The 22,925-nt window shown below is 41.2% G+C and overlaps 1 protein-coding gene across 3 annotated transcripts in view; it reads right to left on the reverse strand.

Moving 5' to 3' along the window:
- Positions 1-22,925, reverse strand: part of slc22a16 (solute carrier family 22 member 16) — a 117,437-nt gene that overhangs the window by 53,378 nt on the left and 41,134 nt on the right. Inside the window, exons 1-5 of one of the 3 annotated variants that reach the window (XM_073055909.1) lie at positions 18,624-20,616; positions 18,194-18,294; positions 14,526-14,590; positions 13,983-14,062; positions 13,146-13,619 (exon numbers count right to left, since the gene is read on the reverse strand). In XM_073055909.1, coding sequence (XP_072912010.1) covers positions 13,146-13,619; positions 13,983-14,062; positions 14,526-14,540 — 569 coding nt within the window. In that variant the 5' untranslated portion in view covers positions 14,541-14,590; positions 18,194-18,294; positions 18,624-20,616. Of the gene's footprint in view, positions 1-13,145; positions 13,620-13,982; positions 14,063-14,525; positions 16,077-18,193; positions 18,295-18,623; positions 20,617-22,925 lie in introns of those variants that run through there. The other 2 variants (XM_073055907.1, XM_073055906.1) reach the window with 2 other exon arrangements.

Consider the following 22,925-nt stretch of genomic DNA (forward strand, 5'->3'; position numbering starts at 1 on the left):
CTGCTGTGAAGTCTGTAATACACCTCAGCAGGACAACAACTTGTTTTCTGTTCCTTAGCTATATCCATGTGACCTCATCAGAGAAGCCATCAAGGGCATCCTCAATCAATACAGAAATAATGCATTGATTTACTAAAGTCGCAATACCACTTCCTCTCATACATCCCCTTCTGCCTCGCCTGAAAATTCTGTATCCCAGGATACAGAGTTGTTAGTCCTGCCTGTTTTTCAACCACTGCCGTCCATTTCATCCCACATCCCAAAGACCCATGAGATGGTAGGTAAAGTGGCTACTGTAAATTGCCCCTACTGTGTGTGTGAGGGGGGAATTGATAAGAAAGCAGGAGAACAGAAGTCATACTCATGCTCTGGGTTCTTATATATTAGGATGGACTCAGTGGGAGAAAGGGCTCGTTTCCAATGTGTGTAACTCTATGATACAATACCCAACATCCCACCTGTCATTTAACAGTAGTTTAAAACCCTATCAGTAAAGGACAATGTACCAGTTCCCTTACTAAACGCCTGCTATACTGCATGTTAAGCTTTCAGTGTCTTGTGTACAATAGTACCAGGTCTATTTGAATTTCAAAACCTCTCAGTTTCCTACCATTTAAAAAATACTCAGTTTTAAGTGGATGACCTCACAAGGTGCCCTATCAGCCATATTCACACAGTGTACGTGTATCTCCCCAAAGCCGCTACACATCCCCATCACCATTCATATTCTCACCGTTTCATATCATCAGCCAACTGGAAACGTTGGTTTGACCTGCTCATTTAAAATGGTGATGTATTATTTGAAACAGCAACAATCCCGATGGTAACATACCAGATACAGCTGCCAAGTTGAGGAGGACCTGCTTATTCCTGTTCTCTGTATTCCATCTATTAAACAATTCTCAATCCACACTACTGTATTAACTTGCATTCCATTCATCTAGTTTTGTTCAGCAGCCTCTTGTGTAGAGCCTATTTGAAACTCTCCTGAAATCCTATATCCGATGATTACCATTGTCTGCCCTGCTGGATGTATCCTCCAAGAACTTCAACAGGTTTGTCAAACACAATTTCTCTTCAATTAATCCACATCGAGACTACTCAATCACATTATCACTTGCTAAGCACATACTTTATTATAGATTTCAGCATTTTCCTGAGCACTCATAGGTCAAGTAATTAGCCATTTTCTCTCTGCTGCTTTTCTAAAGAGTTGATAACATTTCCAAACCTCCAATCTGCACGACCACCTATCAATCTATTGAATTGCAAAAGCTGATAGATACCAAAGCTACCTCTGAGAAAATGAATCTCAGTGTAACACCTGTGTAGTGCTTGTCTTATCTCATGTGACTGGTCACTGCACTCTTTATGAGAAAAATCAAATTACATAGTATTACCCTAGGTGCCTGTAGGCCATCAGAAGCTCTGGATATTGTAAGGAGGCAGTGAATGGAAAACATACACTTCTGGAGGTAAGTTTTGTTTACAAAAAAAATATATACAAAGTATTTCCATGAGTAAGAACAATTCAAATTTCCAACATTCTGTTAGGTTCCGAATCTCAGAAATCAACAAAAACCAAATTCTTGTTTAGTTAGAATCAGTGATATTCAATAGAATAATCTTCGTTGCTCCAATTTCTCTAACTAATTAGATCTAGTGTTATTCCCTATTTTAAAGTTTACAGACTAACCTTTCCTTTTTTTAATCCCTAGTTAGTTAGAAAACTAACTGAATTCCTATTCTTAAATATTATGGTTAACTTCAGTTTCAGTCAGTATGTCTACAAGCTGAAATTCAAATTCAAAAGTTATATATCTATACAGCTTAACTCCTTTCATGGCAATTTTCCAACATCTCAACTTTTAAACAAAGTAATTCTCATTCAGTGCCTTATCAAAATCTTTGCAAAAATAATTGCAGAAAATAAAATTCAGATCCTTCAGATGAAAATCTTACACCCAACCATACTAAATATTCTATGGCATGAAACATATCATTCCTCTGCTGCTTCCTCATCTTGGGTGGCTCGCCATCTTGATACAACACACACAAGATGCTGGTGGAACGCAGCAGGCCAGGCAGCATTTATAAGGAGAAGCGCTGTCGACGTTTCGGGCCGAGACCCTTCGTCAGGACTAACTGAATGGAAAGATACTAAGAGATTTGAAAGTAGGAGGGGGAGGGGGAAATGTAAAATGACAGGAGAAGACCGGAGGGGGTGGGATGAAGCTAAGAGCTGGAAAGGTGATTGGCGAAAGTGATACAGAGCTGGAGAAGGGAAAGGATCATGGGACGGGAGGCCTAGGGAAGAAAGAAAGGGGGAGGGGAGCACCAGAGGGAGATAGAGAACAGGCAGAGTGATCGGTTGAGAGAGAGAAAAAAACAAACAACTAAATATGTCAGGGATGTGGTAAGAAGGGGAAGAGGGGCATTAATGGAAGTTAGAGAAGTCAATGTTCATGCCATCAGGTTGGAGCCAGTATATAAGGTGTTGTTCCTCCAACCTGAGTGTGGCTTCATCTTGACAGTAGAGGAGGCCATGGATAGACATATCAGAATGGGAATGGGACGTGGAATTAAAATGTGTGGCCACTGGGAGATCATGCTTTCTCTGGCGGACAGAGCGTAGGTGTTCAGCGAAACGGTCTCCCAGTCTGCGTCGGGTCTCACCGATATATAAAAGGTCTCACCGATATATAAAAGGCCACACCGGGAGCACCGGACGCAGTATACCACACTAGCCGACTCACAGGTGAAGTGTCGCCTCACCTGGAAGGACTGTCTGGGGCCCTGAATGGTGGTGAGGGAGGAAGTGTAAGGTCTCTCATCCGTGCCGGGTCTTTACCATTCCCTCCGACCTTCAACTCTCTGAGGCAGAGCGCTCTGTCCTCAGTAAAGGCCTCACCTTTGTTCCCCTTCGCCCACACCTCAGCGAGTTCTGCATACGCCATGATGCCAAACTCTTCTTCCGCCGGCTCCGTCTCCAAGCTTACTTATTTGACAAGGACTCTCCTACCCTCACCGATAACCCCTTCTCCTGTCTTCAACCCTCCTCCTCTTCATGGACACCCCGCTCTGGTCTTCTACCTGCTCTGGATCTCTTTATTGCTAATTGCCGACGTGACATCAACTGTCTCGACTTCACCACATCCTGTTCCAATTCCAACCTCACTCCTTCCGAACGCTCTGCTCTCCGCTCCCTCCGCACCAATCCCAACTTCACTATAAAACCCGCTGATATTGGCGGAGCTGTTGTTGTATGGTGCACTGACCTCTACCTGGCCAAGGCACAATGACAACTCTCTGATACCTCCTCTTATTTACCCCTTGATCATGACCCCATTAAGGAGCACCAGGCCACTGTCTCCTACACCATCACCAACCTTATCAACTCTGGGGATCTCCCATCCACTGCCATCAACCTCATAGTTCCCAGCACCCGCACTTCCCGTTTCTACCTCCTACCCAAGATCCACAAACCTGCCTGTCCAGGTAGACCTATTGTCTCAGCTTGCTCCTGCCCCACCAAACTCATTTCTGCACACCTTGACACTGTCTTATCCCCCCTTGTTCAATCTCTTCCCACTTATGTTCGTGACACTTCTCATGCTTTGAATTTTTTCGATGATTTTAAGTTCCCTGGCCCCCATCACCTTATTTTCACCATGGACGTCCAGTCCCTATATACCTCCATCCCCCACCCGGACGGTCTCAAAGCTCTTCGCTTCTTTTTGGATTCCAGACCTAACCAATTCCCCTCTACCACCACTCTCCTCCGTCTAGCGGAATTAGTTCTCACTCTCAATAATTTCTCCTTTGGCTCCTCCCACTTCCTCCAAACCAAAGGTGTAGCCATGGGCACCCATATGGGTCCCAGTTATGCCTGCCTTTTTGTTGGCTTTGTGGAACAGTCTAAGTTCCAAGTCTATACGGGTATCTGTCCCCCTCTTTTCCTTCACTACTTCGACAACTGCATTGGCGCTGCCTCCTGCACGCATGCTGAGCTTGTCAACTTCATTAACTTTGCCTCCAACTTTCACCCTGCCCTCAAATTTACCTGGTCCATTTCCGACACCTCCCTCCCCTTTCTTGATCTTTCTGTCTCCATCTCTGGAGACAGCTTATCTACTGATATCTACTATAAGCCTACAGACTCTCACAGCTACCTGGACTATTCCTCTTCCCACCCTGTCTCTTGCAAAAATGCTATCCCCTTCTCACAATTCCTCCGTCTCCGCCGCATCTGCTCTCAGGATGAGGCTTTTCATTCCAGGACGAAGGGGATGTCTTCCTTTTTTAAACAAAGGGGCTTCCCTTCTTCCACCATCAACTCTGCTCTCAAACGCATCTCTCCCATTTCCCGCACACCTGCCCTCACCCCATCTGCCCTCCACCCCACTCGGGATAGGGTTCCCCTGTCCTCACCTACCACCCCACCAGCCTCCAGGTCCAACGTATAATTCTCCGTAACTTGCGCCACCTCCAACGGGATCCCACTACCAAGCACATCTTTCCCTCCCCCCCCTTCTGATTTCCACAGGGATCGCTCCCTACATGACTCCCTTGTCCACTCGTCACCCCCATCCTTTCCCACTGATCTCCCTCCTGGCACTTATCCTTGTAAACAGAACAAGTGCTACACCTGCCCTTACACTTCCTCCCTCACCACCATTCAGGACCCCAAACAGTCCTTCCAGGTGAGGTGACACTTCACCTGTGAGTCGGCTGGTGTGGTATACTGCATCCAGTGCTCCCGGTGTGGCCTTTTATATATTGGTGAGACCCGACGCAGACTGGGAGACTGTTTCGCTGAACACCTATGCTCTGTCCGCCAGAGAAAGCATGATCTCCCAGTGGCCACACATTTTAATTCCACATCCCATTCCCATTCTGATCTGTCTATCCATGGCCTCCTCCTCTACTGTCAAGATGAAGCCACACTCAGGTTGGAGGAACAACGCCTTGTATACTGGCTGGGTAGCCTCCAACCTGATGGCATGAACATTGACTTCTCTATCTTCCGTTAATGCCCCTCCTCCCCTTCTTACCCCATCCCTGACATATTTAGTTTTGTTTTTTTCTCTCCCTCGGCCCATAACTCTGCCTCGTGCTCCCCTCCCACTTTGTTTCTCCCTAGGCCTCCTGTCCCATGATCCTTTCCCTTCTCCAGCTCTGTATCCCTTTTGCCAATCAACTTTCCAGCTCTTAGCTTCATCCCACCCCCTCCGGTCTTCTATCATTTCACATTTCCTCCTGTTACAAATGATGAACAACTCTGATGGGCAGAAGGGTACAGAATCGCCAATGCCCCCCCCCCTCCTTTTGGAGAATCGCAAATCGCTACTATTCCGATGCTGTTATCAAGGGAGATGAGAGGGACACAGGAAAGCTGCCAAGACAATTGTTATTGATAAACAGCTCATGTCAGTTAATGAGAGAGAGAGACAACTCAGAGATACACAAAGTGGAATGTCTCCTCCTAACAAAAGCGGAATGGAACCACTGATTACTGCTATTGTCTTTTGGAGAAGGATTGTTTACTTGGTACTGTTCTATTCATTGAAACCCTTCAGGGGGCAACCAGAGTGGTCTGGTTGAGGAATTGCATCATCTCAACCTGATTGACACCTGAGACCCCATGAGTGGGGATAAAAGTGAGGTCTGGGGAACACCCCTCAGATGCACCAGGAGAGACGCTACGAGACTGGTGGGGACTTGTGTGTGTGTCCACCCTTGCCTGGGTGACGAGTCCACCACGGAACGGTCTAGCTAAAGGACGGAGGGGTCACACGCGAATGGCCACAACAACAACACATCAACGGATCAAGGAAAGTCGGCAAGTCAATAGCTGTTACTGTTCTTTCTCTCACTCTCTCTCTCTCCCCAACAACTGCAACACAGCGACCAACAACCACCGCAGCCTGCATGAACTGAACTGAACTTTATATTTCCATCGGACAATTCATTATCCCCTAGACAACGATAGAGCTTATTTCTTATTGATTATTATTATACCCGCACTTTTAGGTTTAGTATTGATGACGTATATTATCTGTATATTTGCATTGATATTATTTTTGTGTATTTTTACTAATAAATACTGTTAAAAATAGTATCACCAGACTCCAACGGATACTCCTATCTTTGCTGGTAAGACACCCAGTTACGGGGTTCGCAACACCCCTCCCCCTCCTACTTTCAAATCTCTCAGTATCTTTCCTTTCAGTTAGTCCTGCCGAAGGGTCTTGACCAGCATTTTGAGTGTGTTGTTTGAATTTCCAGCATCTGCATATTTCCTCGTGTTCGCCATCTTGATTCTTGTTTCGTTGGATGAAAATAGTTGATCATCCACAGAAAGTCAATTCACAACACTTACACAAAAAAAACTGACCAAATCCTTTGGTGTGATTTAACAGAACTAATTCCCGGTTGCACAGTAGAGACCTTGGATTCTTGTATCCACCAATAGTGCCTCGTTGTGGCTGCTGCTTGTTATAGCTGTAGGTTCAATAGATCTTTTATCACTAACATCTCTCCTCTACGGGTTTCACCCTGAGGTTTTCAAGTAAGTAGGGTAGAGGTACTCACTACTAATTCCAATTTTAGAATCAGGATCAAGTTTATTATCACCGGCATGTGACGTGAAATTTGTTAACTTAGCAGCAGCAGTTCAATGCAATACATAATCTAGCAGAGAGAAAAAAATAAACAAACAAGTAAATCAATTACGTATATTGAATAGATTTTTAAAATGTGCAAAAACAGAAATACTGTCTATTTTTTTAAAAAGTGAGGTAGTGTACGAAGATTCAATGTCCATTTAGGAATTGACGGCAGAGGGGAAGAAGCTGCTCCTGAATTGCTGAGAGTGTGCCTTCAGGCTTCTGTATCTCCTATCTGATGGTAACAGTGAGAAAAGGGCAGGCCCTGGGTACTGGAGGTCCTTAATATGGACACTGCCTTTCTGAGACACTGCTCCCTAAAGATGTCCTGGGTACTTTGTAAGCTAGTGCCCAAGATGGAGCTGACTAGATTTACAACCTTCTGCAGCTTCTTTCGGTCCTGTGCAGTAGTCCCTCCATAACAGACAGTGATGCAGCCTGTCAGAATGCTCTCCACAGTATAACTACAGAAGTTTTTGAGTGTATTTGTTGACATGCCAAATCTCTTCAAACTCCTAATGAAGAATAGCCACTGTCTTGCCTTCTTTATAACTACATCGATATGTTGGGACCAAGTTAGATTCTGAGAGATCTTGACACCCAGGAACTTGAAGCTGTTCACTCTCTCCACTTCTACGAGGATTGGTATGTGTTCCTTCGTCTTACCCTTCCTGAAGTCCACAATCAGCTCTTTCGTCTTACTGACATTGAGTGCCAGGTTGTTGCTGCAGCACCATTCCACTAGTTGGCATATCTCACTCCTGTACGCCCTCTCGTCACCACCTGAGATTCTACTAACACTTAGGCACTAGTATAATTGTAGCCTTTTCAAAGCAAGTGGGAACTTCGGCCCATAGTAGTGGGAGGTTGAAAATCTCCCTGAGTACTCCCGCTAATTGGTTGGCACAGGTTTTCAGAGCCTTACCAGGTACTCCATCAGGACCTTCTGCCTTGCGAAGGTTCACTCTCATTAAAGATAGTCTAACATCAGCCTCTGAGATGGAGATCACAGTGTCATCAGGTGCAGCAGGGATCATCACAGCTGTAGTTGTGATCTCCCTTTCAAAGCATGCATAGAAGGCATTGAGTTCATCTGGTAGAGAAGCATTGCTGCCATTCATACTATTGGGTTTCGCTTTGTAGGAAGTAATGTCTTGCAGACCCTGCCGGAGTTGCCGTGCATCTGATATCACCTCCAAACTCATTCAAAATTGTTTCTTCACCCTTGAAATAGCTCTCCACAAATTATACCTGGTTTTCTGGTACAGGCCTGGGTCGCTAGGCCTGAATGCCACAGATCTAGCCTTCAGTAGACAACGTACCTCCTGGTTCATCCACGGCTTTTGGTTTGGCAATGTTCTTTGTAGGCACACACTCATCCACACAGGTTTTAATGAAGTCGGTAACAACTGCAGAATACTCATCCAAATTTAAAGATGACTCCTTGAATACGTTCCAGTCCACCAACTCAAAGCAGTCCTGTAGGGACTCCTGTGCTTCCCTTGTCCATACCTTCTTGGTCCTCACTGTTGGTGCTGCAGTCTTCAGTCTCTGCCTATACTCAGGAAGAAGTATAGCCAGGTGATCAGACTTGCCAATGTGAGGGTGTGGAATAGCACCGGAGGCATTCTTGATAGTGGTGTAGCAATGGTCCAGCGTGTTGTTTTTTCTGGTATTGCAAGTGATCTGTTGATGGTAGTTGTTCAGTTATTTTTTCAGACTGGCCTGTTAAAATCTCCCAAAACGATGGTGAAGGTGTTAAGGTGCGCTGTTTCATGCATGTTGATCCCATTACTCAGATCATCTAAAGCCTGCTCGACATTGGCCTGAGGTGGAATGTAAGCTGCTACCAGAATGACCCCAGAGAACTCCTGTGGTAGGTAAATAGGATGGCACTTTATTGCTAGCTATTCCAGCTCTGGTGAGCAGAACTGAGACTGCACTAATATATTTGTGCACCAGGAAGAGTTTTTAACAGTTTTATATCTTTAATTCCTAAGTTTATTGTGTTTCTCTTGCTTTCCCACGCTGCGTCAGCCACACCTTGTTCTTGATAACTTGTTTTATCCAAGTTCTCTTTTTTTTTTAAAAAATTAGGTAAACCTCATTTTCATCCCTCCACAGGTGGAGATTTCTAACATTACATCTTTGGGTATAATTAACCTGGGTTACATCAGGGTTGTATATGGTGACATATATATATACTTTGATAATACACTTACTTTGAAACTTGAAGACTCTGGATGAAATTTTTAATAGTAAATTATTTCCTTTCTAAGATTTTAATCTATCATATTCCCTCAAATTCAGTCATTTTATTACAAACAAGAGAAAGTCTGCAAACGTTGGAAATCCAAAGCAACACACACAAAATACTGGAGGAACTCAGCAGGTCTGGCAGCATCAATGGAAAATAGTAAACAGTTGACGTTTCAGATCGTGACCTATCTCTGTCCTGAAGAAGGGTCTCAGCCTGAAATTCCAACTGTTTACTCCTTTTCATAGATACTGTCTGACCTGTTGAGTTCCTCCAGAACCTTGTGAGTTGCTAAGTCATTTTATTAATCAGTGTGGTATTGAGGAAAGACTTTGAGTTGAGCTTGACTCCTCTCTCAGGCTGCCCTCTGGAACTTTTATCTATATCTCTGGGTAGGCATGTAAATGAGATTAGAATCATAGATACCTGCTTAGGCTAAAATATAGATCAGAATTGTTGAGTATTTGGGCTACACTAATTCTCAAGTCCTCCCCTTAGTAGGCTCCTTCGCTAATGGTCATCCATCAAAATTATACACTGTACATACTAAGCAGCCACTGGTGTCAGCTAATGCCTGGTTGCAGACGACTGTGAAACTTGAACTCCCATGTGCTCTCCTGGCTGAAACTCAAGTTCCACTGGCAACTTAAAATTGGGAGACAGGCAGATCTTGGAGAGAACATTGAGTCAGTATTAGAAGCTAAAGTTTAAGTCTGGGCTTTGAGGTAAAATCCAAACATTACACAGTCGCAGAGGTAAATAAATTGCGGGTGGGGAGATGTCTGCTGATAAGAAACTGTTAAGTTGGCTCTCTTCTCATGAAAGTGTTCTAAGCATCTTGGTGGACATTTTGTAAGACTACTTTATTTGTATTGACTTGTGCTCTAATATACATGATACTTTATCTACCAAAGTGATGAAGTATACCGAGCCTTGTGAAAAAAAACTTTTCTAATATATTCCTATCCCCTTACTTTGCATTACCAGATCCCAAAACTACCATACATTTGAAGGTAGACCACATTTACTCCTCTCAAACTCATTTCCATTGGAGGATAAGCTCATGACATCAGTGTCTCGGTTACATGACCACTGGTGAGTTGAAGATCTCAAGCCTTCTTCAGCTTGACCTCTAAAGGGCAAGCAATATCATTATGATCAATACATGACAAATGGAGAGCAATAATTTAGCTTGGTCTCATACAGACACAGTTACAGTTCCTTTGCCAAAATGGTAAACATCAGTTACAAAGCTAGTTCAGTTCTACCACGTCAGTCACATTTTCTCTTCACACAGGAAATGGATGTTATTTGATCTGTTGCTACAGGGGTTTGAAAGTTGAGCTTTTATTTACAGATGCAAATCAGAATTGCAGGTAATTGACAAGAAAGTCCCGACATTAATCTCTTTGCTATTTTGGGATTTACTATGTGGACAATATTAAACTATGTGATGGTTCATTTCTAAGCAAGGTATTGCATCAGGGACTTACTCAGTATGGACAGGGTGGGCCAAAAGGCCCACTGCTGCACTGTAAAGCTCTAGACCAGGGTTTCCCAGTCTGGGGTCCATAGACCCCCTCGGTTAATAGTAGGGGATCCATGGCATAAATAAGGTTGGGAACCCCAGACCGAGACTTTGGGATATTTGATTCTTTCATAGTATATAGAGAGTAATTTAACTGAAACCTAACTGATGATGACCTGGGTACTTCAAAACAGCCAAAATGCTGGCAAACTGTAATGGTGCAGTGAAATGCTGATTACACCTGTGCTTCCTTCCACAGTGATTTCCCAAACGGAACAGGGCACAGATGGAATATTAACAAACAAAAGGGTAGTTGTTTTAAAGCTGAGAGCAGGGAAAATCAGAGGGACTATTTGCCCTTCTTCAGTTGGTTGACAATGAGAAGAAGCCTGAATGCAAATGTTCCATCTGCCATCTTAGCTGGAGGAACCGTTTGTATACAATGAAACATGTGGCCAAGCTCAAGCACCATGTATACATTTGCCTCTGATACCTGTTATGTTTTGTAACTTCAAAATATAAAAACTGAAAGGAAACATGGAGCTAGGGTAACTTGCGTACAACACACGCAAAATGCTAGAGGAATTCAGCAGGCCAGGTAGCATCTAGGAAAACAGTACAGTTGATGTTTCAGGATAAAACTCTTTGGTAGGACTTCAGAAATATTAAACACAAAACACTCTTCCCTGCTTAGCTATGAACTCCAACCCCATCTACAATGCCGTTCAACTCAAATACTTAACTTTTGCTCTTTAGTCATATATGATCAGAGAGCTGTTCCACAACTGATGGTCACTTTGTGCTATTTTGTATTAACTTCTAGCATTGTCCTCGAAAGGCTCGACATGTTATTTGTATGTGTCCTACTTTGTGGCATTTTCTGCAAGTTTCACATCTAAGCCTGTATTGGTCTGGTGTATTTAACTCCTTACCACAACAATAACACAATTTGTTCAGCCAGGCAGGTTCTGTTTACATGTTGCAATTCTATTCACACTCATACTCATTCCAAAAGCATCATTTCGGATGCTTTCTTGTAAGATTCCACAAACTAAGCAATCTCTCAGTGCAAAATTAAGCCCATAATGGAAATGACAATTCTAAGACAACTTCTTCAATTTACCTACATATGCTGAAACCTAAAGCATTCTGCAATTAACAATAGTTTCAGTTCTAAATGTTCCTGCATCATTTTCACGATATCAGCAAATTTCATTTCAGCTGATTTGATTGAAACACTCAAACTTCTAAGGCAACTGTATGTTCTTCCACCCAATACACTTAGCAAAACTGATATTCAGGCTCACTGGCTATTCCCTCAGTATACTCAAGTTATCTCTTGTACACTTGAAAACATCAATCTTTTCAATGTAGCCAGCCATTTGTTTTTTTTAAATTTATGATTAAAATCACTGTTTGTGAACCCATGAATTTGTCCGTTTTCTGCATTTTTTTAAAAACCGTTTCTCTTAACCCCTTCCAAAGAGACACTTGCTGTGCTTTTTTTTCCCTCAATTGTTTCTTGAAGCACTTTTTAAAAACTTGAACATTTCACTGCACTACGGCAGGTAACCATCTCGGGTTCATTTAAAACTTACTCGCTGCAATTTGTTATGTTTGGTAACTCCAAAACATAAAATATAATTAAAAGAAAACATGGAGCCAGGATAACTCGTGATTGCTAGTTTTGTTTTTACTTTAAGCGAGGTGTGTATGTATAATGTACTGCTATGATGATGTATGCCATTCACATACTTTTGCATATAACCCATTGTTTAAATGAACAAGAATGCTTCATGAAATAATATATATTTATGATATTACTCAAATATTACTGAAATATTAAATATACAACAGCGTTGTTGGCAGAATTTAGAAGACAATCAGGAGGGGTGCAGCAGTGAAAAGGATCAGCTGGTTGAGTGGTGTCACAACAAAATCGCAATATCAGCAAGCCGAAGGAATCGTTTGTGGGCTTGGTAAGAAGGGAGAACACACAACAGCTCTCATTGAGGGGTCAACAGTGGAAATGGGGAGCAGCTTCAAGTTTCATCAATGTCCCAGAGGACCTATCCTGGGCCCAAGATATTGATGCAAGCATGAGAAAGGCACGCCAGCGGCTATACTTCATGAGGAGTTTGAGGAGATTTGGTACATTACCAAACACTCCAGCAATTTTCTACAGATGTACTAAGGAGAGCATCATCGCCTGTTTTGGAGGCTCCAAACTGCAGGATCACAATAGGCTGCAAAGGATTGCAGCTAATCACGGCTGTAATCCTCCCCACCATTTAGGACATGTTTAAGAAGCAGTGCTTCAAGAAGATGGCATCCATCATTAAGGACTCTCACCAACTGTGACATGCCCCCTTCTCATTACTACCATTAGAGAGAAGGGACAGGAGCCTGAAGATGCACACTCAACTTCTTATGAACTGTTTCTACCCTTTCACCATAAGATTTCTGAATGGTCCATGAGCTCTTGAACACTATCTCACTATTTATATATTTTTATTGTTACTTACAGTAATTTTTAAAGTCTTGGCTGTACTGCTGCCACAAAACAACAAATTTCACGATATACGTCAGTGATAATAAACCTGATTCTAATCCCAAGAGAAACACAGAACATAAATTGCGATTGAAACTTTAAAAAAAAATCACAGGAGTTAACCAGAACAGAAAGGCTTACCTGTCTGCAATGTCGCCAAATGCAACAGCACCGAGAAGGACTCCAAGCATGAAGATGGGCTGGCTAAGTTTTGCTAACCATGCTCTGTCACAGACCAGGTTCCAGTCAGTCACAATGCTGTTTTCAATGTGGCTCTGATCATAAATGAAACCATCAGAGCACGAGTATCGTGATTTGTTGCCCTTAAAGTAATTCTCCAGCTCGATGCCCCCATTTATTTTGAAGCGACTGCATTGCTGTGCCTCCCAGATCTCTCCATTTTCCATTTTTGCAATAACACTGTGTGATTCTGGAATCCACAAGTTCCACAGATCTCGTGGATCAGCTGTAGAATTTGAAACGAGGATTGTGGTCATATTTCCAGGAAGCTTGCACAGAAACTGTGGTGTTGCAGCAAGGAACACCGAGGCCAAATAGTGGATCCCACATGCTATAGTTTGGAAATTGACTAGGAAATAGACAGACGCTTGGAATCTGTAAAACACAAAGACATTTGACTTACTATACTTCAGCAGTGCATCAAGGCCTTCTGCATTTTTTAAATTACCAACTGTCCAATGAGATTATAAACTCAAAGAAGTTAAGCCAATTTATTTTAATATGTTTCAAACATATTTTGTTATCTCAACTTTTACAATTCAAATACAATTATCAAAAGATTCCTGATAAAATTGATCTTTTTCTGATATGCAATTAAGATCAGATTGCTTTATTCTTTAAATGCTATAGCACTTGCAACTTTAGTAGTTACCAAACATAGAAACAGTGCAATATTTGGTTTAATAATTTCAATCACATCAAAACTAATAAAACTAAAAAAAACTGTACTACACTTACCTTCCAAAGTGGCCAAGTTTGTCAAAAAGCTTTTCCAGGGTCTGCGGAGCCATGGATATTAATGGTACTTGCTGCCCTGCCTTTCCAGAAAGAGTGAGAATTTAAAAGGACGAAAGGTAATGAGAGACTTGGCATGAGGACAGTGTAAGAAGATAAGTAAGGAATGGAGCAATTTGGACTCCTCCCACAATCCACTGCTGAAAAATACACAACGCTCATACAAGAGCAATAAACCTGAGTTGTTTTCTTCAACATTCACATTTTAAAGCATAAAATTGAAAATATATTAAATGTTACCATCAACATACAGACCATAAAATCTTGTGCTTAAATGTCTATCCATTCACCAGCAACACCCCTCCCTTCCCATCACCCACCACCCCTTCAATACAATCCCATCACCACCCACCCCCGCCAGTAACCTTGCTCATTCTCACCCTGATTCAAAACTGATAGAACACTTAATTCAAAACCTACTGAAGTGCAAAATAATGTCACATCAAACACATCATTTCTTTTGCTTCCCCCATCAGATTTACTTACCCTACATTTTATCATCGGTACTTGAGGGTCCCGTCACATTTGAACTTATCAACCTGATCTGAAAGCTGCATGACACAGTCATTGGAAAAAGTGTTACTTTACTTTTCATTCTTTTAGCACAGTACTGTAGGGGTACGAAAGTTCTCTTCCAACAGCAGCTTCTTGTTACACTTAAAGCTGTTTTTATTCAATTATGTTTGTTATTCTGCAGAGGCTGCTGTATGGTAACTTGTGTCCCCCGACATTAACCAACGATTACATTTTTTAAAGAACATCTTATTCTTTATTTTGAACTCTTAAGTAACTCAGCTTGACGTGCACATGACGCGTCAGTCTCTGTACATATTTGCATTGGCAGTATAAAAGGGCTCCACGTGACCTGTACTTTTTTACCCTAGTGGTAGTGATTTGCTTCATATCAGAGACCACGTATACTTGTGCAATTTTCTATCTTGTGATACGTGATAAAATAAACAAATAATACAACTTCCCTTTTCTGAATTTTTTTAATGGTTGAAACACAAACAGTTTAGAAAATATGCAGTCTGCATGCCTTCCATTATACTATGAATGGATCCCTTATTCATACTTTGCAGTACATTTGTTCCATTGACTTCCCTATCAAATAAAATTTAACCACTGATAATATACTGCAGGTTGCTGGGATTCTCATTTACTACGTCTCCAAAATGCACTCTCATAGGCAAATACATCGCCAAGAGGTTTCCCAAGTCAACACTCTGCCTGGGTATGGATATCACATTCTAGAGTTATTTAAGGAATCAAACATACTACAAATCAACATTTAATCCTCCGCTAAACCACACTCGATCCGCAACAGCTATTCAGTCATGGATCCATTACACAAAGCGATGGAACAGCACTTGCCCAACACTGACACCCAACATGAGTAAGCTGTTAATAAGAATGAAGCTGTATTTTTCTTAGAGGGTAAAATACTACCATATGCAACATAGTTCACTTGGACTTCCTTGCTTCTGTGTGTGTACAGACTGACACTGTACGGTTTCAGCTTATTATTCAGTTAAATGCAACTCATGTAGGATATAAAAGTTATAGCATGGTTATTCTTAGCTGCATCATTTAACCCATTGGATTGCATTTTAACATGGCCCATATAATACGCAAAGTTGCAGAAAGTTCTGATGTATTCTAAACATTACAATGTTTTAAATTCATCACTATTTTCTGGAAAATATAGTGATATAAACTGTTTATACCTATAGCATCATTGATTGAGCTGTGGTTTCTGAATCCTGCCTTCTAAACACTAAAGTTTTATGAAGAACTGTATATCCAGATGTGACAGCAAATATCATTAAGAACTGCAGGCAAGTGTCAAGGTGCAGGATATAAATAAGGTATTAAAAAGAGAAAAATGGGGTAAATTAAGAACTAATAATAGCAGAGAGATATATAATGATGTACTTGATGGGTATATCTTTGGAGATGAGATACACTAAATGCAGCTTCAGTATTCAAAAGTTCACATTTGCTTTGCTCTTCTGCACCAAGCATTCTCTAAATGGTTTCAAAAATCTTCAAGGATGCAAGATAGCAACTGGTGATTGCAAAACTGGGATATAATATTCTCTAAGATAATGTCATGTTGGTAATTTGCTGCTTGTAACAGGTTCAGTCATTTGATTGATACACTGCTTTTCAAGCAAAAGGTCTCATGTTTGAAACAAATAATTTGGTCTCTCGCTGCCCGTCAGATAAAAGTTTTAGTTTTCATGCGCTCACAACTTTTATTCCTTCTTGTATCTGATCTATTTGAAGAATATTGTAAGCACTAACATATTTAATTGTCTGTCACTTCAGGATTTTCCATTGTTTTGATGGTTCTCCTTTTAAATAATCTGACATATTATTTCAGATTTTAAAGTAGTATTTTTTCTGGAACCAAAAAAAATGTTCCCTGTTTTGAGCAACAGTGACAAAAACCTCTGCCATTTTGTACCGCACTGTGTTCTGATGATTGGAGACTTGTGCCTATTTACTGGTACGCATTGTAGTAGATTGGCATCATTCTAACTAGGGTTATTACATATGTGGCTTATTGTATTTTCTGCCAATGTATAATTAAATCATTCACTTAGAAAGATATTGCAATAATTAACTTTAAAGAACAAGAAATGAATTAGATTACCTGTGACTTACAGTCTGCTAATGCCATCATTAGAACACGGCAGAAAACGGTAGAGAAGCAATGGAAAGGCCACATTTCACTGAGGCAGAAGGAGAGATGTCTACAAATGAGGCCATAGCTAGAAAATATCTGTATTTGCCACAACTATGCACTGAAACATGCAGGCAAGCATGGGAAGAAATAGTGAGTGGTTGAATACTATCCCTAGAAATAAACAAAGCACGGTGATGTTCCCAAAATGTCTACAGAAAGGAGAAAACTGCTAGGCTGTATGAACAATTCAGGCAGGTCCCAGCACCTCAAGGGAGCTCAAGAGCAATATGCATCAGAAACGTTCTCCCTGGAATCTTAGGACTTGTACCAACAACTAGCTCATTGGTTTAGATATCATTATGATAAACAGCATCACATTTCAACTCTATGATGAAACAGAATCATAAAAATATAAAGACAAGATGATGAATTGGCAACATGTGAACAAATACAGAAGACTCAGATCACAACTTGCCTGCGTTCAGTTCCACCGCTTTATTCCTAACAGAAACCAATACCACAACTCTTTATCCTTTAGCACCCACCACAGACCTCAGCAGAGGGAGGTTGGAAATCAGGGCAGCAACATTATCAACAGCTACACAACATAAGCACCCACACCTCACTACGGTTAATTAACTGCACCAGGAGGAAAACTATGAAAAGCATTCTACTGGTTCACAATTGACAACATTGAGCTTCCATACGGCAGAAGTCACAGTATAGTCAGGTGTGATCATCTACTTGATAAAACTGCTTGGCAGCTTAAGATGTTAGAGGTAGGCAAAACAGACCTACAAACATGCAGTGGAGCAAACCATGCAGGAACTGCACACTGACATGCATAGTGCACTGGCCTTTTGCTTTACTGGAACGATTCACCATGGAGCTAATATATGTAATCATGTTAACAGTTTGCAATCTAAGCTCACTGAGGGTTTTGACAGCCTTAGTGAGGGATTGCAGACCACACTGATACATGCTTCTATGACATCAGAGCTACAATGCATATTGCTCTAATTGTGGCTGTTGTCGACATCAGGGAACTAATCCAACAAAATTTCTGTACAGAGACAGTAAAATGTATGGGAATGCTTGAAATTTGCTTTCCTGCTGGAGTCCTTCGGAAATTAGATATTATTCACATCCATTGTCAACCATTATCAAGTCAATTAGGTAGAATCCTTCCAAAATCAGCACAGGACCATTTTAGCATCTAAGACAGGGGTTCCCAACCTTTTTTATGAAAGGGGCCCATGGACCCCCAGTTGGGAACCCTTTATCTAAGATGAGGACTCCCTGGTTCCATGCTGCAGGTGCGACTGCATTGAGTGACCTCTGTGTGGTAATTCAAGCAGAAGCCATCAGAAATCCTCGATAAATGGTACAGATACTGAATAAGTAATTGTGTTAGTACTACTCAGCTGCATTCTAGCTTCCATCAATCCTACGAGTATCTTACCAAACTGATCTGGATGGCAGTCCTTCCTCTACAGGCAGTGTCACTAATGGGGATGCAGCAAGATCACAGCCATCAATTCATGTAATTGCTAGGGAGTAGTTCTAAGACATATGAAGTGCCACAATTAGAAACTGCAGACACATTATTTTTAAAAACAATTTTAAATGTTTACTAGTTTATGACTTTTAATTATTCATTCAAAAACTGAATTTTTCCATTAATCTGTTACATCTTAGTTTCTAGAAGGTTGACTTTGGCATCTTTTAAGGCTAATTAGTATGGAAATAAGTTAAATGAAGCAGAACATAGTTTTAACCAAAAATTAGTTTTATTACATCTCGATAATTCATTATCAATATTTTTTGGGTGAGAAAGGGAGCAACATCTTTAAGTGAACAATGAATTATTAAAGTTTGAACTAACATCTCACCATGGTGTTTCCCTGTCTCTGGATGTGCGAAGTCCTCTTCATCCACTGTCAGAACACAGCCGTTCTTCACATATGTCGAGATTAATGCTCTGCTGGATTGCAATGTTAAGCAGAATCCACAAGGCATACTTTTGCGGTGAATAACATACAGCAATTCCAGGATAAAAAACCAAAAAGTATTCCTTTAAAAGCTTACTCTTCAGAAGTGTGCCTAGTTAGTTTTGTTCTCAGACTAGACTTACAGCAATCCTAAGGTGTTATAGGGTAAGTCGTTCCTTTCTAGATGGTAACTTGACACTCCACAAGTCAGGTAGTAGTTTTTCCACTCAAATTAACTATTTGCAATACTTCGTAAAATGAGGTCAATGTTGAAACAGAGCGTGTTCAGTAAAGAAAATATCTGCTATTGACAAATGCCGCTAGATTTGTCTGGCCCAGAACTTGAGCACAACCAAATTCCTGACAGTCCTCTGATAGACCAACAACTGTATTTCAAATGCTTTCTCTGTAGCTAGTTGTTTTTATTGTAGCCTTTTCATTGGCTATATAGAACAGTCCATGTTCCTTTTCATTGGCTACGTAAGACAGTCCACGCTCCAAGCTTTCCTGCGCTACAGTGACAACTGTATTGGTGCTGCTTCAGACACCCATGCAAAGCTTGTCAATTTCATCAATTTTGCCTCCTACTTTCACCCTGCCCTTAAATTCACTTGATTCATTTCTGACACCTCCCTCACCCTTCTTGATCTCTCTGTCTTCATCCCTGGAGACAAAATGTCCACCGAGATCTTTAATAAACCTACCAATTCCCACGGCTATCTTGGCATCCCTCTTCCCATGATGCCTTATGTAAAAATGCTATTTCTTTTTCTCAGTTCCTGCGCATGTATCTCTACCGCATCTATTCTTATGAGGAGGCTTTCCTTTCCAGGACATCTTTCTTCAAGGAATGGGATTTCCCTCCTCCACCACTGATGCTGCCCACACCCGCATCTCTTCCATTTCCCGGATATCCGTACTCACTCCATCTTCCTGCCAGCTTAAAAGGGATAGATTTCCTCTTGTTCTGACCTACTATTCCATGACTCTCTGCATTCAATACGTTATTCTCCACAACTTCAAACATTTTCAATGGGATCCTCCCAAACACATTGTTACCTCCCTCAACTCTCTGCTTTCCGCAGAGATCACTCCCTCCATGATTCCCTTGACCACTTGTCCATTCCCTCCTTGTACAACGACCTGCAAGCAACCAATGTGCTACACCTGCCCAATTACCTCCTTCCTTATCTCCATTCAGGGGCCCAAAACAGTCCGTCAAGGTTAGACAGCACTTCACCGGGGACTATTTTGCCGATCACCTCTGCTCCATCCGCCAAAAATGGAATTTCCCAGTGGCCGTTCCAACATGTTGGTCCAAGGCCTCTTCTTTTGCCACAATGAGGACACCTTATTCCAACAACCTGATGGCACGGACATCAATTTCTCCTATTGGTAATTTTTTTCCCTCCCTCTTCTTCCATTCCCCTCTTGCCTCTTCGCCTCACCTGCCTATCACCTCCCATAGTACCCCTTCTCCTCCCCTTTCTCCCATGGTCCACTCTCCTCTATCAGATTCCTCCTTCTTCAGCCCTTTACCTTTCCCACCCACCTGGCTTCACGTATCACCTTCTAGCTATCCTCCTTCCCCTCCCCCTACTCCTTTTTATTCTGGCATCTTCCCCCTTCCTTTCCAGTCCTGAAGAAGGGTCTCAGTCCAAACTGTCAATGTATTCATTTGCTGCCTGACCTGCTAAGGTCCTCAAGTATTTTGTGTGTGTTGCTCTGGATTTCCAAAATCTGCAGAATCGCTGGTTTTTATAATTGTTTCTATCACAGTTTACTGAATCACATAGGGACATATTGACAGTACAAGGCCACAAAATTTACTCCATCCACCTTTAGGGCAGTTGTCTGTCCTCGCTGATCCATTACCACCTGAGCACTCGTGGTTGACTGAACATACTTAATTGCACCAAGTGGGTGGACAAAGAGCAGTATAATTCCCAGACTGTATATACTGTAGTTACTGTGCACCAGAAGTCAATGATTGGAGCAACTGACTGCAGGAGAAAAATATACATTTAAAATACATTAACTTTCAAGAATTAACTAGGCACCTGGAGCTACTGAATTAAGAATTTGTGTCAACAGTTAGCTGACTTTGTTTGATATTCTGCTTGTCCAATAAGCAAAACATTTAATTTCATATTGTACTCTTGGGCCTGGATGAATTACTTCAGAATTCACCCTCCTCCTTTCCCACCTCATCGTCATCTGTCAAGGTGTTGCATAAGGGTTGAACTAGAGACAAATCTGGACTATGTTTTATTGAAAAAAATATCAAAAATGAAAATGTTATTATTCAGATAACATATCCTTTAGAATTAGTTCAAATTGGGGATTCAATTCAGAAAATAATACCTTTGAAAATTATTCAAAGCTGAAATCAGTTTTTTTCCTATGACAATTCATGCTCAACAACATACTGATTCTCCCTCCTTCCATCCAGTACAGCAAGGGTTCATTTTGTGCTTCTTTGCATATATAGAACCATTTTGCTTTTAAAATTTTCAGTTAAAGTTTGTGGATCATTCTAAAGCATAATGAATGACATGAAGGTACATTACTAATTTCACAACGATTAATATTTGAACGCTTTCTGGAGGATTTGAAAGCATTTTCCTTTGATCCTTCTCAAAGGCTATGGAAGAACTCAAACTTGTTTTTCAATATAAAGAATACCACAAATCAAAGTCAAGCAGCATCAAAATACAAATCCACTCACACCATCTGAGCTCCACCTCTTTATTAAAAATTGTAGTACAAAAGCTAATTTTCCATGTAGCATATTCTATCAAGAGTAAAATGTATTTGAAAATAGAAGCTTCTTAAATCCACCAGGCAGAAGGTCTTGGGACCAGCCAATAGATAATGAAATCCCCTGGTCCTTAGTCCTGAAGAAGGTAAACAAACTTTCCACCTGTAATCAGATGAAAGAGAACCAATTCAAAATTCTTGACAGAAACCATTCACCTATGTCTAACTGAATAAAACCTCTCGAATAAAATGGCCCATATGGCAAAGGTGTAAAGTTGAAATACACCTTTTCTGGTCACCGATGAATTTGGAACATATGAAGAAAGTAAGGGTAGTTTGCTTCTTGAGCCTATCCCTAATCCGGGTAGGTCATGCTGAGACGAATCTTCAATTCCCATATGCTTAATTATTTCATTTAAACTATAGTTAATGTTGAAGTTGTACCCTGGGTCCTACTTACAATACTAGATGGCAAAAATTCATAATTTAATTTCTTCATAAATTATATTGTTTGACTTTCAAAGTCATCCCAGCAAGAGTCCCTCTCAAGCCTAAGCAATTTCAACAGGCTTTACATTTGGTAAAAAAGATGTAATTTTTTTCAAACAAGGTGATATTTTAACACCCCAGTGTTGTTGAGGTAAGGCTACTGTGTAAGCTTCCTCAGTGTCATATTATACATTGTCTTCCATTATGATGAACACGCAATTTAAAAAGTCTATAGTCATAGGCGATCATATGTGCACACAATATGACCTAAAAACGTGAGCACAGTTGTCTGTAAAGAAGCCAGCTTTACCTGCAAATTGCTGCACAGATCAATGATAATAATTTACTGGTCAAACCAGATATTCGATTAGCACTCTCCTGCAGCTGGCACAATTTCCTCAACAGTTGTACAGAGGGAAGTTACCATCCTGGTGTCCCATTCATTGTGGGATTTCTATCCTGAGCTCTCTCATCCCTACCAATTCTAGGCTGATCCTAATCAATTCCAGTCCTGATCCTTTACCCACACTCCCATTCTGGCATCCATGTTCAGTCAGACAATAATTCTAGGCTCAATCTCTTTGCAAGGCCGCATGCATTGACAGCACCAAATACGTTGCTGGCCATCCTGATTGCAGGTTAGTATCCTCAACTCTCTCCTCCTCAAACCTTCAGGCTTGACTTTGGTCCCATCTGATATCTTTCTTTCAACAAGGTGATATTTTAACAGCTCAGTGTTGTAAGGGTAAGGGTACTACGTAAATTTCCACAGGCACTATTAAAATTTGCTAAGGCACAACAAAACTGGAAAATTGATTAATGTGCCACTACTTATCCATCCAAGGCAAAGATTCTACCAATTTACTGCAACAATATTCAATTCCAAACATTCATGCCAAAACTTATTCCTTAGTCAATGTTAAGGAACATGGTGTAGAAATTCATTAACTACTG

Source organism: Hemitrygon akajei, chromosome 9, assembly GCF_048418815.1.
Source record: "Hemitrygon akajei chromosome 9, sHemAka1.3, whole genome shotgun sequence".
NCBI classification, from domain to species: Eukaryota; Metazoa; Chordata; class Chondrichthyes; order Myliobatiformes; family Dasyatidae; genus Hemitrygon; species Hemitrygon akajei.